The sequence below is a fragment of the Nelumbo nucifera genome, chromosome 4 (assembly GCF_055504915.1).
Source record: "Nelumbo nucifera cultivar China Antique chromosome 4, China Antique-T2T, whole genome shotgun sequence".
Taxonomy (NCBI): domain Eukaryota; kingdom Viridiplantae; phylum Streptophyta; class Magnoliopsida; order Proteales; family Nelumbonaceae; genus Nelumbo; species Nelumbo nucifera.
Genome location: NC_142652.1, coordinates 48,494,821 through 48,515,682, shown reverse-complemented (window position 1 = coordinate 48,515,682; position 20,862 = coordinate 48,494,821). Strand labels below are relative to the sequence as shown.

Below are 20,862 nucleotides of genomic sequence, written 5' to 3'. Positions count from 1 at the left end.
TGTCTACCTGAATGCTTCGAATCAGTAGCCTTGAAAATCGATATTACATATATCGTAAGATGTGTAATTGTGATATTTTCAACCTTTTATTTATTTATTTATTTATCACTCAACTTGATTTAGAAGCATCTCCTGTATCATCATCTATCATCTATTATTGTCTCCTCTTGATATTTATATTATCCCTCGTTTAAGATTTTCCTCTATTTGCAAGAGATTTATCATCCCTAAGATTATAGAGATGAACAATATACGGATTATTCATTTTCTCTAGAACAGAAGTTCTAAGGATCAAATAGAAAAGGCAAAAGCCCTACCAAAACAAAATGAAGAAGCAAAAGTGGAAAACATTTAAAAGAAACTATTTAAAGAAAGTAAAGGTTAATTGCATTAAACATGCTTTATAACTCTCTCTTGGATATAGTCCTTTGTACCATTCTTATCCAAGAATTTTTTTTTTCTTTTTGAAATTTTTGTAATATGAACAGTGAATGAGCTTACAAGGGCATCTGGGTTTATGGCCCAGGAGGTATAGAAACAAAAAATCCTGCCGCCAATAGAACATTTCTCAGCTAACCACAAATTTACATGAAGTAAAATATATTTAGATTCAAACAGGAATAATTTTCACTTGAGAGACCCTTTACTCTTTAGGCTCATAATGGAAGATCATGGCTCTACCTGCACAAAAGAAGAAAGTTCATCCTTTGAATGTCCGCCCTTGTTTCCATCAAACTCTAGTGTAAAGAAATACAACAAATGAGAGCCATCTTATAAAGAGGAATAGAAATCAATGTCACATGCACATCCAAGATCCAACACAAAAAAAAATGAATGTAGTGTTGTTCCTCAATTGTTTTAAATATATTAATGGCCTTGTATTTATATTTCAGGATAACCACTACAAATGAACAAAGGAAGAATACATCAAACCTTCGAAAAGCTTGGTGAATTAACTTAGAACTTTGGTGCAAACTCTATTCTGCCCCCTTTGGAGCAAAGTTTTTAAAAGACCAAGGTTTAAACCATCTAAAAGTATCAGGCATGCCAGTTTTCCAGAATTTCCACATGACATATTGGAGGAATGCTGATTTTTGGTGGTATTCACCCATATCAGTATCAATGTGTATCAATTGATATGAACCATTATGCATTGGTACTTAATAGATAGTGGAGAATGTCTCTCTTATATAATACAACCCAACCTCTTCCCTCCACCCCCACCACCCCCAAAAAAAAAGAAAGAGAGAGAGAGAGAGAGAAAGAAAAGTACTATTTTTATGGTAATTTTTGGGCTTCATCTGGCTGTCCTACAATAAATTACTATTTATGGTAGTTTTTGGGCATACTATTTATGGTGATTCCCATATTGCCAGTACTATTTTCAGTAATCTTTGGTATCTTGGATAGAAAGTGTAACTAGAAATGTTTTACAAGTATATTTGAATGTTCCTATAGGTTACAATTGCGTCACCCTGGTTTTCAAAGTGATTAGAAATTGTTTTTGGTTAATTTCTTGGTTGAAGTTGGAATCTATAAAGAAAAGACCCAAGAGTCTATATAAATAAGAATCTTGTAACTGAATTTCAAGCATGGATTTAATTAAATGAAAAGTTTGTTTGAGGTTTATAGTGTTTTATATTCTCATCTCTTTCTTCTAAAGGTGCAATCTTTCTTCTTTTTCTTCTCTATTCAAATCTGAATCTCTTCCTCTTATAATTCATATCCTTTATTTTCTCTCATCTTCCCATCAAACTAACCCCAGTAGGACTTTCTCCTTCCTGTCATCCTACATCAAGTACTTTTAGAAGTGGTGGTGGTAGATAAGGATCCAGTTCAATTTACAAAAGAGGGATATTTTGATAGATAATAAGGAATTGAATGAATTCAAAGACTAGGATATATTACTCATCATAAGCAAGATAATCAGACTTAAAAGGACTATGATTGAAATAATTTGAGGCTTTGACAGTAAAGTTCATTGACTTCAAAACATGGTTATGAATATGGCGCAACTCTCAATCCTAAGTCCCAATCTATAAACTCTATATAGATTTTTTATGCTTTTGTTATGGGGATAAAATTATAATTTATCTAACTAAAATAAATGAATATACAATATTATGAATCATCTATAATCAATCACAATCTATGATACTCGGATACCCATAGAAGGGTGCCATATAGTGTCAAATACTTCAATCTTTAGTATAATTCTGTATCCGATACGATATGCAGCCATATCCAGGTAATGTAGGCCACCATATCAAAGTAGGATCTAGTATGAGTGCACTCAAGTATGAACAGTTTTATGAAGGATTATAACTTGAACAAGGACAGACGCAGAAATCCAGAGAAAAGGACAAGGTCAAAGACAGCAGAAGTTGAGTAGTGGAAAGAGATTATGCAGGCATACTTGATCCAATAAGAAATCCACTTGCTTCATCAAAATTGCATAAGGGACATGGCATATCAAGGATTGAAGATGTTTGAACCACCAATATTGAGAGCAATCAGCACTGCTATACTTGTAATCACGGCAAACCAAAATAATGCAGATCCTGCCGATGATAGTTAAATAGCATGAGCAAAAGAACTAATCAACTCAGCAAAGATGGAAAGCTTCAGAAAAATAATCTTAAAACCAAAACAAGTTGTGATTCATACCACTACTGGGACCTTCAGAACCATTTTCTGAATTAGTAGTTAGAAAATTAGCAGTACGGGGTCTTGATAAATTTGATTCCAGATTTTTGGCATCTTCAGAGGGTTTAGTATTTCCTGTTTCAGAGGATACTATCCCTTGGAATTCTTCACTTACAAGCAAAGCTGCTAATACATTCATAAAAGATTCTTTATCTGTTCCATCAGGGGAGTCTTTCAGACGCTCTTCATCTTTGGAATCTACTTCATCAATCTCTGACAACTCATCATCAGAGGCATCAGTATCCACAGATTCAGCCTCAACTGCATCATCCTCTTCATCCTCAACATATGCTTTATATGTCAACCGAAGTAATATTTCTCCAGAAGATCTCTTTCTGAATATTCCCCAACCACCTTGCAAGACCACAATTCTATCCGTTGGCACAGTATCTTGAAGAGATCCCAGCTCAACCTGAAAAGATTAACCACATTGGATACATTACTGTGAGAACATATATACACAACACAAAACACACACACACACATGAAACCGTGAAGAGATGATAAGGTCATCCTAGACTGTTCATCACTTAGGGGATCCACTGGTGACTCCGGATCTCCTGCCCACGAGAACTCTCCCATGTCTACCCACAACACACTATCCCCGTGAATTGGGAACATCTCCCCCTGCATAATTTTATAGAGGAGGATGAGATGTTCTCCATGTGTGGCTGCAATGTTATGTGGGTAGCCGTGGGCAGAATTTGTGTGGGCAGGAGATCTGGACTCTCCACTGGATTACCCACATGTTCAACCCCAAAGTTCATATCAGCCATATGTCCGACCTTTTATTGGTGATATTTTTATTAATATAAACCATTCAAAGTATTAGTTTATTTTAATGTAAGACTTACCTATAAAAGTGGGTTTTCCTTGGCCATTCAAAGAAGTTTATTTCATTTTTATTTTTTTTCTATTGTCTCATATTAAATAAGCAGCAGCTCCACCCCTGTTGTTTTTCTCTTTTACTTACTCTCTATGTAGAGGGTGCTAATGGATGAGCTATTAATGTCTAATAGTACTAAAAATAGCATTTACCTCTGTTAGCGTAGGGGTATTTCTGTCTTTATACCTTGATTGATGTTGCTGATCTGTAATGTTGTGTTGAAACATGTGCTCTTAACTTAAGTAAGGGCACATAGGTCTTTTCAGTTATGTTTTAATAATAGTATAAATACTTACTGGCCGACTGGGAGAAGTCAAGTTGACTCTTTCAGTTCGAACCAGAATTCTCTCTTCTCTCTTTCTCTCTTTCTTTATCACTCTTTATTCTTCTACATAACTGAACTCAGTCAGGCCGAACTCTAAGGCAGACCTGAATTATATCATGGTATCAGAGCTAGGTTAAATCTGCCTAGATTTCTGCTTGCCTAGGGTTCATTCTCTGCACCCTATCTAGGGTTTTTTTTTTTTTTTTTGTGTTCGATTGGAGATAAGGGAAAGGGCTGAAAAGGAGTGATCGCCCTCTTCCCTTGGGGGTCTCTATGCCTCCAGTCAGGTCGTATGTGGTCGGTTGCTGTGATTTCTGAGATCGCCCTCTCCTAGTAGAGGAAGAATAGAGGGCCGAACTATGTGTGGCTGTTGTGTGTGAAGCGGCTGTTGTGTGTGGACTGCTCTCCTGCTCGCATGGGTGTTACTTCAGCGATAAGGTAAGAGACTTCAGTGCATGATATCTGTTATGGATTAAATAGAAGGTGTGTTTCAGACCATTTGCTAGGGTTTCGGCCAGTAAGTATTAGGGTTTATGCTGGTTTCTTTGTGCATATTGAAGGAAGAGATATGATCATATAGTGGTGAGATTTCAGGTAGTTGTAGGAGTAGGGTTTGTGGTGTGAGCACACTTTTCAGCAACAACAAGTGCTGAAATCAGTGTGACAGGTGTGATTTAGGGTTTGTGGTGTAAAGAGCACACATTCCAGCAACAATTAGTGCTGCAATCAGTGTGACAGGTGTGACCTAGTGGTGTGGAGTGTGCAGATCTCAGTGATAATAGAAGTCAGCAAGTGTGCAGAATTGGTGATAACATAATGGGAGACAATAATGATTATAAACCTAGTGTGATGGTGCCTACAGACTACCTGAATGTTCAGATGACCTCCATTAAGTTAAATGGAGAGAATTATGTGCCTTGGGCTAAATCCGTTGAAGTCTTTCTGAAAGCAAAGAAGAAGGTAAAACACATCAGAGAGGAGAAACCCTCCTCTGACTCTCACGAGTATGAAGACTGGGAGCAAGAGGATGATGCTCAGATCATCACATGGTTGTGGAACAGTATGGAACCCAGGATTAGTGTGAACTTCATGTTCCTTGATACTGCCAAAGATGTGTGGGACCATGCGAAGAAATTGTATTCGGGGCAGGACAATACAACCAGAGTTTATCAGCTTTATCAAGAGTACTTTAATCTGCAACAGGGCAATCAGAGTCTTGAGGAGTACTATGCCAACATGAGGAACATACGTAATGAGTTGAATGTCTATCATCCTCTCGCTTCTGATGTCAAGATTCAGCAACAACAGAGAGAGCAGCTTGATGTGACTAGATTTTTGGTGGGACTAAAATCTGAATATGAACCAGTACGGGCTCAGATATTAGGGGGATCAGCTCTTCCGTCCCTAGAAGAGGTATTTGCTCGACTTCGGAGGATTTCTATCGGATCTACTGAGAACTCTAATATCTCAGATAGATCTGCCTTTGCTGCATCGAGAGGCCGTGGTGGTAGAGGTGGAGCTCGGGGAGCTCAGTCTAGCCGTGGTGTTGGTAGTGGTTTTGCATATGGCCGAAGTGGCAATGGTGGGTCTACTTATAATCGTGGTGGTGGTCGTACTGGGAGCAGAGATTCAGGGGGAGCCCGTGGTAGAGGACGTAGCTCAGTCCCGAGGAAGTGCACTCATTGTGGTATGGATGGACATACCATCAACTATTGTTATGATTTGCATGGTCCTCCCTCAACCTGGGCCAATCATGCCGCGACCGGTGAGTCAAGTTCCAGCTTTAGACAGGAGAATCATTCATCTGACCAGTTGCCTCCTACATCCACAGATGGTCCCATGAAGGAGATGGTGAGTGTTCCCCATGATGAATATGAGAGATTTATCCAATCACATCAGAACACAACGACTTTTGCTCACTCAGGTATGGCTTGTCTGGCATCTACACCCAATCCCTGGATCATTGACTCTGAGACTCCGATCACATGACTGGAACTCCAGGTGTGTTTTCCTCCTTATCTCATTGCTCAACATCACAATCTGTTACTCTTGCTAATGGTTCCACATCCTCAATTTGTGGTGTTGGTAATGTTGACCTAGATCCTGTATCCCTCTCATCAGTTCTGTATGTTCATAAATTGCCTTTTAACCTTATGTCTGTTAGTAAGCTGACCAAATCACTTAACTGCTCCATTACCTTTTATCCTTCTATGTGTGTTTTTCAGGATCTCAAGACGGGGATGAAGATTGGTGGAGGGCATGAAGCAGGTGGATTGTATTATCTTGACGGTGGTGGTGGTAGAACTTCAACAGCTCTCCAGTCATCTCTTTCTCCTCTCCAGTGGCACTGCCGATTTGGTCATCCGTCACTCAAAGTCATGAAGTACTTAGTTCCGTCCTTGAGTCAGCTTTCTGTTTTGGATTGTGAGTCGTGTCAGTTTGAGAAACACCATCGTGTTCCCTTTAGTTCTAGGGTTGATAACCGTGTGTCGAGTCCTTTTTCTTTAGTTCATTTAGATGTTTGGGGTGCTTATGAAGTAATGTCATATAATGGATGCAGATATTTTGTCATTTTTGTGGATGATTTTTCAAGGATGATGTGGCTCTATTTAATGAAAGAAAGAAGTGAATTGTTTACCATTTTTCAAAAATTTTATGCTGAAATTCGTAACCAATTTGGTACCCACATCAAAGTTTTTCGTTCTGATAATGGCCGCGAATATTTATCCTCATCATTTCAGGAATACCTAGACCAACACGGCATTATACATCAGACCTCGTGTACCTACACCCCACAACAAAACGGGGTGGCTGAGAGAAAGAATCGCCATCTCCTTGAAACAGCAAGATCCCTAATGCATCACATGCATGTTCCCAAATCTTTTTGGAGTGATGCAGTGCTTACCTCTTGTTTTCTGATTAATCGGATGCCCACGTTCATCCTTGATGGTCAGTCTCCGTTTCAGGTCTTGTTTCCCACTTTGTATCTGTTTCCTCTTACGCCGAGAGTTTTTGGGTGTGTTTGTTTTGTCCATAATCTGGGTCCCGGGAACGACAAGTTTGATGCCCGTTCTCTCAAGTGCATATTCCTTGGCTATTCTCGGACCCAGAAAGGGTATAGGTGTTACCATCCTGGTTCTCGACGGTCCTTTGTGTGCTGATGTCAGTTTCTTTGAGTCTACTCCGTTATTTTTGGGGTCTGGTGATGCTTCATCCTCCTCATCACCTCCTCCTCATCCACTTCCCGTTGTCGAACCTCCTCCCTTTGTTCCAGTCGTGACCAAATCCTTGCCTCCGGTGCCACCACCTGTTGAACGCCCACCTATCCGTCATGTGTATACACATCGCCCACGTGCACCAGCTACTACTCCTCCGGCTACATCTCCGTCGACGGATCCGGCACCAGACCCCCACTTAGCATCTAAGATTGATCTACCCATTGCTTTGCGGAAAGGTAAACGTACTTGCACCCTTCATCCCATTTCTAATTATGTTTCTCTTACTCACCTTTCCGCTTCCCATCGCCAGTTTGTTACCTTGTTATCATCAGTTATTGTTCCTAAAGATGTCCAGGAAGCCCTTGCCTCTCCAGGGTGGTGCCGTGCCATGGAAGAAGAACTCTCAGCCCTTCATCATAATCATACTTGGGACCTCACTGCTCTTCCTCCTAGGAAGCAAGTTGTTGGTTGTAAGTGGGTTTATACGGTTAAGTATCTGCCTGATGGTAGTGTTGAACGCCTGAAAGCGCGATTAGTTGCAAAAGGGTACTCCCAAACATATGGCATTGACTACACAGAAACCTTCTCACCGGTTGCTAAGATAGGGTCCGTTCGTGTTGTGATCTCTCTTGCAGCCATGTATGAGTGGCCACTATATCAGCTTGATATCAAGAATGCCTTTTTGCATGGTGACTTACTCGAGGAGGTCTACATGGAGCAACCTCCAGGGTTTGTTGCTCAGGGGGAGGATGGTAAGGTGTGCAGACTAAGGAAGGCTATATATGGGCTTAAACAGTCTCCTCGAGCATGGTTTGGTAGGTTCAGTGAGGTGGTAAAGAAGTTTGGCATGAAACAGTGCAAAGTTGACCATTCTGTATTTAGTCATGACTTTCCGAGAGGAAAAATACTGTTGGTGGTGTATGTAGATGATATTGTTATTACTGGGAATGATAGCATTGGTATTGACAAGCTGAAGACTTATCTGCAGGATCACTTTTAGACAAAGAATCTGGGTAAACTGAAATACTTCTTGAGGATAGAGGTAGCGAGATCCAAGTATGGGATTAACCTGTGCCAGAGGAAGTATGTGCTTGATTTGCTGGAAGAAACAGGCTTGTTGAGTGCCAAACCAGCTGAAACACCCATGGACACAAATACCAAGCTAAGCAGTGATATGGGTGAAGTGTTTGAAGACCCTGGCAGATACCGACGACTTGTGGGCAAACTGAACTACCTAACCATTACCAGACCAGACATTTCATTTGCAGTTAGTGTGGTAAGCCAGTTCATGCAAAAACCTCTGATTCCTCATTGGAATGCGGTTCTGAGAACTATGAAGTATCTAAAAGGGGCCCCGGGTCGCGGTCTGATATACAAGAGTGGGGGAAAACTTGAAATAGAAGGGTATTCTGATGCTGATTGGGCCGGTTCTATGTCTGATAGGCGGTCTACTACAAGCTATTTCACGTTTCTGGGAGGTAACCTGGTGACATGGAAAAGTAAGAAGCAGACGGTTGTGGCAAGAAGCAGTGCAAAAGCAGAATATAGGGCTATGGCGCATACCACTTGTGAATTAGTGTGGCTAAGGAACCTTCTACAGGAAGTAGGGTACAACATTAACACTCCAATGAAGCTCTATTGTGATAATCAGGCTGCAGTTCATATCTCCTCTAATCTAGTGTTTCATGAAAGAACCAAGCACATTGAGGTTGACTGTCACTTTGTGAGGGAGAAGGTGCTGAATGGAGAGCTAGACACTACACATGTTAATACAGGAAATCAGTGGGCTGACTTATTTACAAAAGGCTCGAGTCAGGGAAGAGTGGACTACATATGTAACAAGCTGGGAGTATATGATATATACTCACCAGCTTGAGGGGGAGTGTTAGCGTAGGGGTATTTCTGTCTTTATACCTTGATTGATGTTGCTGATCTGTAATGTTGTGTTGAAACATGTGCTCTTAACTTAAGTAAGGGCACATAGGTCTTTTCAGTTATGTTTTAATAATAGTATAAATACTTACTGGCCGACTGGGAGAAGTCAAGTTGACTCTTTCAGTTCGAACCAGAATTCTCTCTTCTCTCTCTCTCTTTCTCTCTTTCTTTATCACTCTTTCTTCTTCTACATAACTGAACTCAGTCAGGCCGAACTCTAAGGCAGACCTGAATTATATCAACCTCTTTACAATTAGAATTACCTAAGGAGGGCATTGAATAAGATGAAGAAGATGAAGGGATGAGAGATCCATATGGATGGCCGAACCCTGCAAGTAGGTGGGCGAAATTTCAAAAATTTCCCTCTCCCATGTGGGAATCAACTTCCCTATTTTAGAAAACTGCATTTTCAATGATCAATCTTGAACCTAAACCAAACCAGATCTAAAACCAAAAGGGAGTGGAGGGATATACCTGATACGAAGTAGTAATAACCTCCAATGAAGGTGTTCACGCCCAAGGAAAGATCCAAAGACTGCTTCCACCGAAGATGACACGGTATAGGATGAAGCAGAATCAGCAAGATGGTTCTTCAGCAAGAATCTAATGGAGGGCTAGTGAGCACGACTTCAGATTACCTTTTCTGCCAAAAGGTATTATCAAGAACTCTTCTTGATCACTCCCACAGGTGGAGATCGAACTGGTATGGCAGCAAAAGTAGGAGAGAAGGAAACACTGCAGTCAAACTGTGTTGTCTCTCTCTGGAATTCAGCAGTTAGTCAGATGATTTCTGATGTGTGTTGAGGGTTTGCCCTGCTCTCCTATTTATAGCCTTAAAGAGAGGTTCTCCTAATCCCATTAGGAGTTTCCTAATCCAAATCTTGTATTTGGATCTGGACTCTCTTTAAGAGATAAGGATAATCCCTTATCTTATCTGTAGATAAAGATCAGCCCTCCTAATCTAATTAGGAGTTTTCCTGATCCAAATCTTTATTTGGATCTGGACTCTCTGAGTGGATAGGGACAATCCCTTATCCTATCTGTTGATCTAAATCCCAAGACCGCCCTCTTTTAATTAATCTCATTAAGCCAATTCGAATTGGGCTTTAGGTCCATTAAGTCCATCTGCTCACTTACCCTCCAAACTGCTGCCTACTTGGATATCCTTGTATGGCGTGGGACCCAAACATTGATCTACACATCAGCCACATGGGTTCAGCCCAGCCTCTGTTACAAGGCCTGGCCAAATTCACTATAGGAGACAGTGAACCCCTGAGTCCATCACCATGGGCTCTTAATGGGCCCAACATTTACACTAAATGGTCATTGGGTCAAGCCACCTTATAAAAACCCAAGGACTGGGGGAAGATGCAAAATTAGCCCATCAGGTATTACCTTCAATGGTCTTATACTTAACCTCTCAGCCCATAACGATCAAACACTACTTGACAAGAGAGGACATCTCCCTCGGCTACAAGGTACAGTGCTACACTCTCTACTCACATGGATCCCGGGATATAAAACCTTTTGCAAACATTTTGAAACCATAATATATATATACATATATATATATATATACTATATAAATATATTTTTGCAAAACAAATGGTTGAAATCAACTGCCGGCAGTTTTGGTTTCCATCAGAGAGAGTGCATCCCCAATCATTCACTTTGTCCAACAAAGGGGCTGATCTTGTCACTATGATCACCCACTCAGATGAATTCTTGGACTATCCCAACATACCCAGGTTTTGATCCCCTTTAAGGATCTCACTGATTGGCATATGAAAAACAACCCAATCCGACACCTAGTGTAGTATCATAATCAAGTCTAGGGGTCAGGTGTAACATTCCAGTTTTGCCCATCCATCTCCAAGGTCTAGGGCAATACTAGAATTCTGTTCCGATTCAGGGTTTCAAGAAAACCCACACTGCATGTACCTCAGATCTCACCCTGGCAGCTGAGACAAGCCACCCCAACCAACTTGGCGGCACATCAATGTCAGCCTTGGCAGGATAAATCTCCCCAGATCTATCCAATGGCTGTGAAGATTCTAAACTAACACGAGTCTCATATGTGTCTAGTTTAAGGGTATTACACAGAAACACACCATAATAACATGAATCAAATATGTACTTTATTCATTTAAATTAAATGTCATAATGTACATCATTCTGATTGGAGCTAAAGGCATACACTGTCTAACAGAAGATAAAGACATAAGGATCAATCCCAATAGAAGTGTGAGAAGGTATAGGACAGAGAGACTTGATATGGTTAACTAAGTTATTTTAACAAGATTGAAAAAAAAAGAGGTGCCAAAGAATGAAGTAAGAGCACTCTATTGCCTATATTTAAAAACAGAGGTCACGTACAAAGTTGTAATTATCATTGTTCAGGGAACTAGACCAACCGGTTGGATTGGAAAAATCATGAACTAATCTATTGTTTGGTTTAGTCATACCCCAAAAACTGGGGGTGTTAAAAAAACCAGTCAAAACAGGTCAAGTAGCTCATCCAACTGATGGACCAGTCCCAATTTCATAAAATTAGTTGGTTTTCTTTCAAATTTTTAACTTGTATTTAGGCCATAACTTTGCACTCAATTGTCCAATTGGGATGTTCTTTTATTTTGTGTAACTTTTCCGACATCTACGCTCCAAGGGGCCAAAGGCATTTTTCCCTGCTATTTTTTCCGAAAAAAAAATGCCTATTTTGGCCTCAAATTATAATTTTAGCATAAAACACTAAAACAAATAATAAATATGTTGTATACAAAATATGATTATATTTTGAATATATGTACATAATTAATATTATTATGTATGTATTATATAATTGTGCCTTTTTTATAATTATAAAATAATAATAATTGCGCATATTACATATACATATTATATATATAACATATATAATTATTATATAATATATGACATCATATGATGGCATCCGGGTTGACTGGTTTGACCTTGCCTATTGAACCAATGAATCGTGACCTGGAGGGAAAACTGTTCTACCTCCAATCTTGTTTTCTTAGCATTGGTAATAATTATTGTAGGATTAAACTTGAGCCAGACTATGAAACTTCAGTAGAAAACAATTGAGCAAAAGTTACAAAATGAAAGAAGTATATCAGAAAACCAATTTGGATTTGTGCTAGGGAGAAACCATGGAAGCCACCTTTCTATTGAAACAAAGGGTAGAAGAGTTTAAGAAACAAAGAGAAGTCTTCATATGGTATTCATCGATTTAGAAAAACATATGATAGTCCCTAGAGAGATGATGATATGGCGAGTTTTGGGGGAAAAAACATCAAATAGGTATGTAACCCTAATTAAGGATGTGTATTAGCGTATGACAACCAATATTAGAACACCCAAGGGAAAGACAGATTTTATAGTTATGGCGGGTCTTTATCACTCCGTCCTTATTTATTTGCGCCATTCATGGATAAATTGACTAAACATATTTAGGAGTTAGGAGGAGGTCCCAAGATTCTTGTTGTTTGCTGATCACATAGTATTAATTGACGAAACAAAAGATTAAGTAGTACTACAACAGAATATATAAAATATCAATGTAATAATATAGAAGTGCAAAACTGAGTAAATTGAGGATTGGAGAATAAGAGATAACTCAATGAAACCTCTTCCACTAACATGGTCCAATAATTCATAACAAGAGACTAAGAGAGGTTGACAATGTTGCCCATAAAATTATAGCAAGGACAAAATGGAAGGCTATATATGGAATCATTACAGATAGGCAAATATCACTTCTATTAAAAAATTTTAAGTCCATCAATACTGTATGGGGAAGTGTTGGGCAGTCGTAAAACATGCCCAAAAAAAATGTAGCAGAAATGCAAATGTTGAGATGGATGAGTGAAAGACCTAGCAAGGACAGGGTCAGAAATGAAGTCATTTGTAGGAACCTAAGAGTAGCTCAAATAGGTGATAAAATGAGAAAAAGTAGACTAAGAAGGTTTCATCACATGCAAAGAAGACCAACTACAGCACCCATAAGTGACTTGTTACAAGTTGAAGAGGCTAGAAGAGCTAGGGGCATGGAAAGGACATAAATTGAAGTAGTAAGAAATGATTTGACTGTTCATAATTTAACTATGGATATGGCACTGAACAAAACTGAATGGTGAAACAGGAATCATGCAACCATCACCATATAGATGGGACAAGGCTTAGATGATGAGGATGATGATGATGATGATCACCAAAAGTTCTCTTCAACAAATAAAACAATTCTACACAAATATGTATAGTAGGTTTGATAGCAACCCCATGAACCATGCAGCCGAGTGTCCAACAATGCAAAAAACAAATCAGACTTGGTCTTGCAACCAAGGTAAAAGAGATCAACAGCAGTTCTACTTAGATCAATTAGATAGGAAGAAGTTTTAGGTCTTCTTAAGTAGGAAAGAAAAGGAAAGAGGTTTGAGAAAAGAAAAGGGCAGATCCACTACAGTTTAAGCTCTGGTACTATTTTTCCAGCAGTACGACAGTTGGGGAGAAGAGAACAAGAGCAGAAAAAAGAGAACTGTTAGATGAGGCCACAAGTAAAGTGGTGGTGTCCAACCACTCTATTATTATTTATAAAGAGAAATCAATAAAAATAAAAAGACAATAGTACCCTTGTGGCATAAATGTTTAATTACACAACATAAGTCATACGCTATTATATTGTTTATAGGGGTGTTCATACCCCGGTTGTAATTCTCTGTATATTCTTGTTTATATTAATCAAATACTTTCTGTTATCTATCAAAATAAGAGTTCAAAATATTAAAACATCAACTATATTTTATTAAATTATATATATATGTATATATATATATTTCACAAAATCAAATAAGATGAAAATTTTTCATAAAGAATATAAGAAGAAAAGAGTCATCTATAATGATAAACTTGAAAAGATAATGTGTTTGAAGAGAACACAATCATATTAAAACAAATGATTTGGTTGATATGATAAGATATATTTGAATAATATTTCATATCAGTACCCAATGGAAATATGTCACAGAAATATTAGGAAATATGTAGACATTTTAAATTAAGCATAAAATGACTCTAATGCCCCAATCAAGATACACATGCAATGTCATGTACTCGTGTAGATCCCCCACATATTGTTGGCTCAGTACAAATAAGATCATGGGACCTTTATTGTATGGACAAGCAAATAACCTATTTGGGAATGAAATATTCCCATTATTTCAGTTCTTAAACAGAGAATATTAACACTAAAGTTTCTCACAAACAACCATATCTCTCACAACATAGAAAAAAAAATTCTAAGAGAAAAAGAACAACCTCATGTTGAGCTGGTTGCAGAAGGGAATGCCATCCTAGTTACAATCTCAATCAAAAATAGATAACCTTGACAAAATTTTCAACTGTCCTACAAAGGATGAGACAATGTCAAAATCGAGATCATTTACCTCTCCTGTACCTATGGTGAAGTCTGTGAAGCCAAGGGAATCCCTCACTTGGATGCTTAGTTTCTGTTTTCTAGGGTTTGCAACAAGCATATGAAAATCCTGTTACCAAGCAAGAAGATATTATTACTCAAAGAAGTTTTAGTATATAAGATAAATATATTTGATTGCAGATTATTGAGAAATTCACTTCAGATTTCAGGACATTAAATTCAACAGAAAAGGCGAAAAAGAATAGCAAAGTTCACCTGATTCCATATTGGCTCACCAGGAAGCCCAATAACAGTGGTCTGACTGTTCTTTTTACTACGAATTACTTGATCACCCAGGGTAAGGACAACATATGGATCTGTTTTTCCTGACAAAATGCAGAGTACAAACCAGTTGGCATCACATGGAAGGATGAAATCTAAAAAAAATGGTTGTATAAAATTAAAAATGTCCATTATGGCAAAAAAGGACAAAAAGTCCACAAATTGAAAATGTAGAGGATCTGACACAAAACATCGTGCAACCACTCCTTGTAACTTGTACATATAAAGCCAAAAAAAGTCAACAAGATTTTGTTTATCATATAGTTTATGACTAAGCCTAAGAAAATAAAAGAAAACTAAGGAAAATGGGAGCATCCTGGTAACATCACATAGGTAATAATTAGAAATGCTAGTCTCTTGATGAAGAACAGGTGCCATAGAAAACATAGGCAAGCTTCAAGCATATACTCAACAAAATCCTCCTTTCCTTCTTGAATTTCCCCATTTTTTAAATCACTTGAAACAGAATTTTATTTAACAAACGTAAAAAAAAAAAAAAAAAAAAAAAAACGAAAATGGGAGCATCCTAGTAACATTATGAAAGCGAAAGTAATGCTAATATGTTGATGAAAATAAATACCATAGAAAACATAGGCAAGCTTTCGGGCATCTACTAGAGTCACTGACAGTTCTCCAACAAAATCCTTGTTTCCTTCTTGAATTTCCCCAGTTTTGATATCACTTGAAACAGGACCAACTGCTTTTCCCTTTTGGAAATCTAAGACAATCTTCTTTGGCCGTACAAAGAGACGAGGGAGGTCCTCAGTGAGAAGCTTAGTCAAGAACCTAAGAACCAACAACAAGATTCTTAAAAAATGAATACAAATGAATTCGGCATAAAACATGGAAGTAAAGAAATGAAGGCTATTTAACTTTTAATCAACAACAACAGCATAGACCATCAAGAATTATACCTCCTTCTATACAATGCAGGCGGCATAGTGAGTTGAAAGAATACCCAACATATTCCAACTTTCCAAGATATGGAATTTTATTGAAGAAATCCCATGCAGAAGAAAAATTTGGGAGCAAGTTGCACAAGAATGAAGTGGACGTTGAAAAATTAGGGCATCACTACCTTAGTTCTCGACAATGGTGTGTATTTATTCCTTCACCTGATTTTTGTTAATTCTTGTTGAGGGTTATAAGACAAGAGAGACCAAGGATTCATTTGAATCCATGGGTTTCGAGGGAAGAATTCAGAATCTGGTAGGTTCTTTTTTTTTGGACTAATAAGAGCATATTTCTAAAACCGAGTATTCTATGCAAGAGAGAGGAGCATACTTACTAGATGCCCAAAAACAAAATTGTTGTAGATAAAATTGCTACCTCAGGAAGCAAATACACCAATAAAGCTTACTCCTCCATACCTTACTCCTAGGAAGACAACCAGCAAACGAGGTAATGGACCTCAGGATCTATCTGAATGAGATGCTCTCTGGTCATATTTCTGTAATTTTACCATTTATTTGAAATGAGTATAAATTTTAAGTGAATAAGCCAGGAGACCTAAATTCTTCTTCCTCCAGACTCATGATCCTCCTCTCTTCTTCCCCTTATCCACCTCCTTCTTGCTATTTCTACTCATTTCTCTCTTTGGATCTTACAACCTGGTACCAAAATTCTTAAAATCAAAGTTTTTTATCCTACACACTCATTTGTATCAGCCAACCGTACAGATGACATCAGCAGGGTACTGGTCAGCAATTTTCCAATGGTCAAAGAAACCCAGATTTCAGTACAACAGTATTTAGATTTTTTATAGTATATTACAACAGAATTGAAGCCATTAGATGTTTTTTTTTATCAACAAGAGAATATGGGATTATATTAAAATATGAACAATTATTACATTTAGAAAAGTTGGGTATACCTCAAAACTTGATTTCCAAGGAGAGGTTGAAGTAACTGAGGATATAGCTTTGCACCCCAGTCATTATCTTCCACCCCATGAATGCTATCTCTGCAGCCCAGTGCACAAGGCTCCTGCCAATGTGGGGTCAGGGGAGGGACAGATGTACACAGTCTTACCCCTGCACATACAGAGAGCTGTTTCCAAGATTTGAACCCTAGTCACCCAGGTCGCAATGGAGCTTGCGCCAAGGCCCACTCTCTTTCATCCCCCCACAGCTCAAGTACTTAATTTGTTGTCAGAAAATCTGATTGTTAGGAATCCAAAATTGTCATCAGTATCTGGAGAAGTGACTTCTAAAGAAAATAGACCTGGTGAGAAGATTTGTAACATTGAGAATCCCAACTTGCATAGATTGCAGACCACTCTCTTGTTAAAGATTTGGATCTTCCTGTTGAACTCCATAAACATCCTAGCTCCTATAACTGAATCAGCAGAGACCCAATCTGATTCATCCAGGAAGCTACAACTGAATCAGCAGATATCTACCAATACACAACACCTCCTATAACTCCAACATGCAAACATCCAACCTCAATGAAGAGCAACCAGAACTTTCCCATTCTACTCCACATCAACTGAGCACATACAAGTTCTCAAACACTTGAGGATCACAAAGACTCTGAAGGTACACACCCACAGTTGAAGAGGATACCCAGGAACATTAACAAAAAAAACTCCTTCACATCACTCAACTACGTTCACATCAATAGAAACCCCTTGATTTCGCTTTCCAAGGAGAAAGGAAGAACCCTACTTCTGTTCAGCACAAGAAGATAAAAAATTCCTTTTTTGTACTTCTTGTCGATCTAAGAAAGAAGATGAGAGAAAAGGATGCAAGAAGGTTTGATCCAATCAAGGTACCCACTCTAATACCATGTTTTCTGAGGTAGAAACTTGGGAGAAGAGAAAAGAAGAATATTGGAGCTAAAAAATTTGGGTGGAAGCCCCTCTTGTTTTATATTAGGATGAACATAACTTCAGGTAAAAGGATCAATATGCCCCCAAGACACCAAACTATACAAACAACAGGAGTCATGGAAAATTAGGTTATTTCCATATACCTATAATAAAAGAGACTTTCACGCTCTTTGCCCTTCATCAATGATGGAACTTTTCTTTTCCAAAGTTTACCCCTGTAAATTTCTTTCCTAGAGGTTATGGTAACAACTTTTTCTGACTGACCAAGTCCCAATGCAAGTTATGGTAACGGATTTTGCTAACTTTTTATTTCTTTCTTTGCTAATGGCTTCCTATAATTGGAATTTGGATGACTAAAAAATTAAGAAAAAAGGGGGGGGGGGTCACAACACTGACAGAAGGAACAGGTGCTAAGTGCTTACCATAAGGGCGACAGGATTCTCTTTATTTCCACCCTTCCCATCTCAATGTCCTCCCTTTCAGAGAGAGACACATGTGCTTTCACACAACCCCCATCAACCAACGTGCATAAGACGGAGGTTAACGACCTCCGCCTTTGTTTTTTTATACTTGATAAAATTATTTAAATAAAAAAAAGCTCAACATCAAAAGTATTGCCCTATCTCTCCTGCATCCTAGGCTTCCTAGCCTCTTCCACTACACCGCCAATTTTGCAATTTTTTATAGGGTCCAATAATAGGGTTTGATTGTCTATTTATAGTTGTTGGAAAACGTGGGGTTACTGGTTCAGATCTGAAAATAGAATTGTATATATTCCTAGGATTGTGGAAGGATTGATTTAGAAAGTTTTTCTTTCTATTTTTGTACTTTCTATTTTCTCTTCTTTCTATTTTTTCTTCTTTCTATTTTTCTTTCTTTCTATTTATTGCAGCAGCTTACTGTATAAATATGCCAATTGGCAATAGAATGAAACATATCAGTATTCTACCATTCCAAAACAATAGTTTGTTTATTTTTAAAATTTCAGAGTCATTACATAAGTATGAATAGAGTTATTGAGTCTTCTTTGAATTCAAATAGGATATGACAGCTTAGTTTGAGTTCTACTAGGATTATTGAGTCTAACAATTTGACTTCTAGGACTATTTATGAGTCTAAAAGTTTGGCTCCTAGGTTTATTATGAGTTTAGGGTCTATAAATATGTATGGACGTTTTACACAAAGAGCAATGAAATTTATTGAGTTTTCTTCAGCTTATGCTAACTATGATGAGTGGTTCCCATGCCCTAGAGTGATTCTAGGCACCCTGTGAGTGATTCCAGGTATTTTCTCTTCTTTCTCTCCCTATTTCTCTCTTATTCCTTCAAGAAGCCATTACAGCCATCAACAGCCATAAAATTTTGATGAAAGAAGACCATTCAACATACTCTAAGGACTAGAACTGAGCTTGTCCTACCTACATCTTCTACTCAGGAGCAGGGTATGTTTTTCTTTCTTTAACATCATATCTATGGGACTGATTCTTTTGTACTTCATATGTTGATTTATCAACAAGAACTCCTTGATCATATTATTAATAAAAACAGAAGGATTAAATATATCCATTCACCAGCTTGATTTGCATGAATATTTTAGCATTTTTAAAACATAATTAACATTATCTTATTTTATGTTTCTAGAAAAAATGAAATCATTTGGATAAGCAAAAGCGTATACAGGAAAATTAATTATTAAGCAAAATAAATGGTTTTCCAAAACCAAGCCACCTCCCAAGTTTCAGCAACTCCAAAGAGAAAGCCTTTTATATTCCATGAAAATGAAGTAGAACAGTGTTTGTGCAGCTTAACTGAAGCATACAACAAATTACAAAAATAAAAACAAAAAGAGGCGTGCACTTACATTGAGAGGACTGGGATTGCTGGAGAATTACCCATTGCATGCACAAAGAGCAGACACATTTATATCAGTAAACCATCATAGCATCAGGTAAAAAAAATGTGTCACATGGTTTGAAAAGAAGATAAAATATTCAGCTGGTTCAACTTGAATAATAGCAATTTAATTATAGAGATAAAAAAGAAGGGGGTGAGCACATTTAAAGGTCCTATGCATCAGAAGAAATCCACAAAATAAAGTGAATATCAGCTTTTCTATGAAAGGTTATGCCTTACCTTTTATTCCCTATTGACAGAGAACTCTAACCAACTCAATGATAAAAAAGAGAGGAGAGAAAGAATGTTAAAAAAGATGAACGTTAGATGGGGTTGTAAGCTTAACAGAATGGTTATTAGCGATTCTGGTGTAGGATCACATGCTCAGATACCAATTTAATGCAGGATTGATGTGATCCAATGCTGGGCTAGTAACAAATTCGAGGGAAACTTAAAAATGAATAACGACGGTAAGGGTTAGGTCCAAGGTTAGGGGTTGAGGGCCTAGAGGTAGGAGCATGAGACACAATATCAAGGGTATTGTTGGGGACTTCAGTTGCTAATGAAGTACTTCCTGAGGTTTCAGATCCAGACCATAATAAAACTGGATCAGGTAAGAGAAGTTAAGAAGAAAATTGGGCTGGAAGAAGTGGTAGGAACTCCCAAAGTAAAATAATGAGTCTCTTCTTCTTGGGTGGAGAAGAATTTGCATGAAAAGCATCCATGAACTTGGAGAAGGGAGGGAAAGATAAGGCTAGTGAACTTCAAGGCTGAAGAGATTAAGAAGGAAATCGGGTTGTTTCCCTTTTTTGAGATGGGTGGTTTGACATTTGGTTAGGAATTCAATGTTTTGATGGATTGGGTAGTAGTGGGATTTAATTTTGTTTCTCCGTTAGGATCTATGGGTGTTCGTAAGGTGTTTTGGATGTTTGGTTAGTTTGTTGTTTTACTTTTTGGGGTGATCTCTCATCGCTGGTAGACCTGTTCATGGGCTGGGCTCGGGCTTGTCTTTTTCCAAAATTTGAATGGGCCCTGCCTGAAGCCTGAGCCCAAAATAGTGTAAACTCAAGCCTAAAGCCTGGCCCATGAACAGGTCTAATCACCAGGTGATGTATTCTGTTTTCTCTATTCAATGAATATTCTTTTTTATTTTTCTTCAGAAAACATTATTGTAAGAACCTAGTAAGTTTTGAATAAAATAAATAGGAATAAGTGTGTATAACCTATTCCCCTAATTTTCACCAACATTTTCTTTTTTTGCCTTTCTTTCTGTTAAATTTTTCTGTCTCTCTCA

The 20,862-nt window shown here is 38.0% G+C and overlaps 1 protein-coding gene across 2 annotated transcripts in view; it reads right to left on the bottom strand.

Moving 5' to 3' along the window:
* Positions 1-364: 364 nt before the first annotated feature.
* The window catches only part of NTMC2T5.2 (Calcium-dependent lipid-binding (CaLB domain) family protein), a 53,047-nt gene continuing 32,549 nt past the window's right edge, over positions 365-20,862 (bottom strand). The window contains exons 3-9 of one of the 2 annotated variants that reach the window (XM_010278997.3): positions 19,537-19,555; positions 15,424-15,629; positions 14,778-14,887; positions 14,533-14,631; positions 2,668-3,118; positions 2,417-2,561; positions 365-737 (exon numbers count right to left, since the gene is read on the bottom strand). In XM_010278997.3, coding sequence (XP_010277299.1) covers positions 2,473-2,561; positions 2,668-3,118; positions 14,533-14,631; positions 14,778-14,887; positions 15,424-15,629; positions 19,537-19,555 — 974 coding nt within the window. In that variant the 3' untranslated portion in view covers positions 365-737; positions 2,417-2,472. The remainder of the gene's footprint in view (positions 738-2,416; positions 2,562-2,667; positions 3,119-14,532; positions 14,632-14,777; positions 14,888-15,423; positions 15,630-19,536; positions 19,556-20,862) is intronic. The other variant, XM_010278996.3, reaches the window with a different exon arrangement.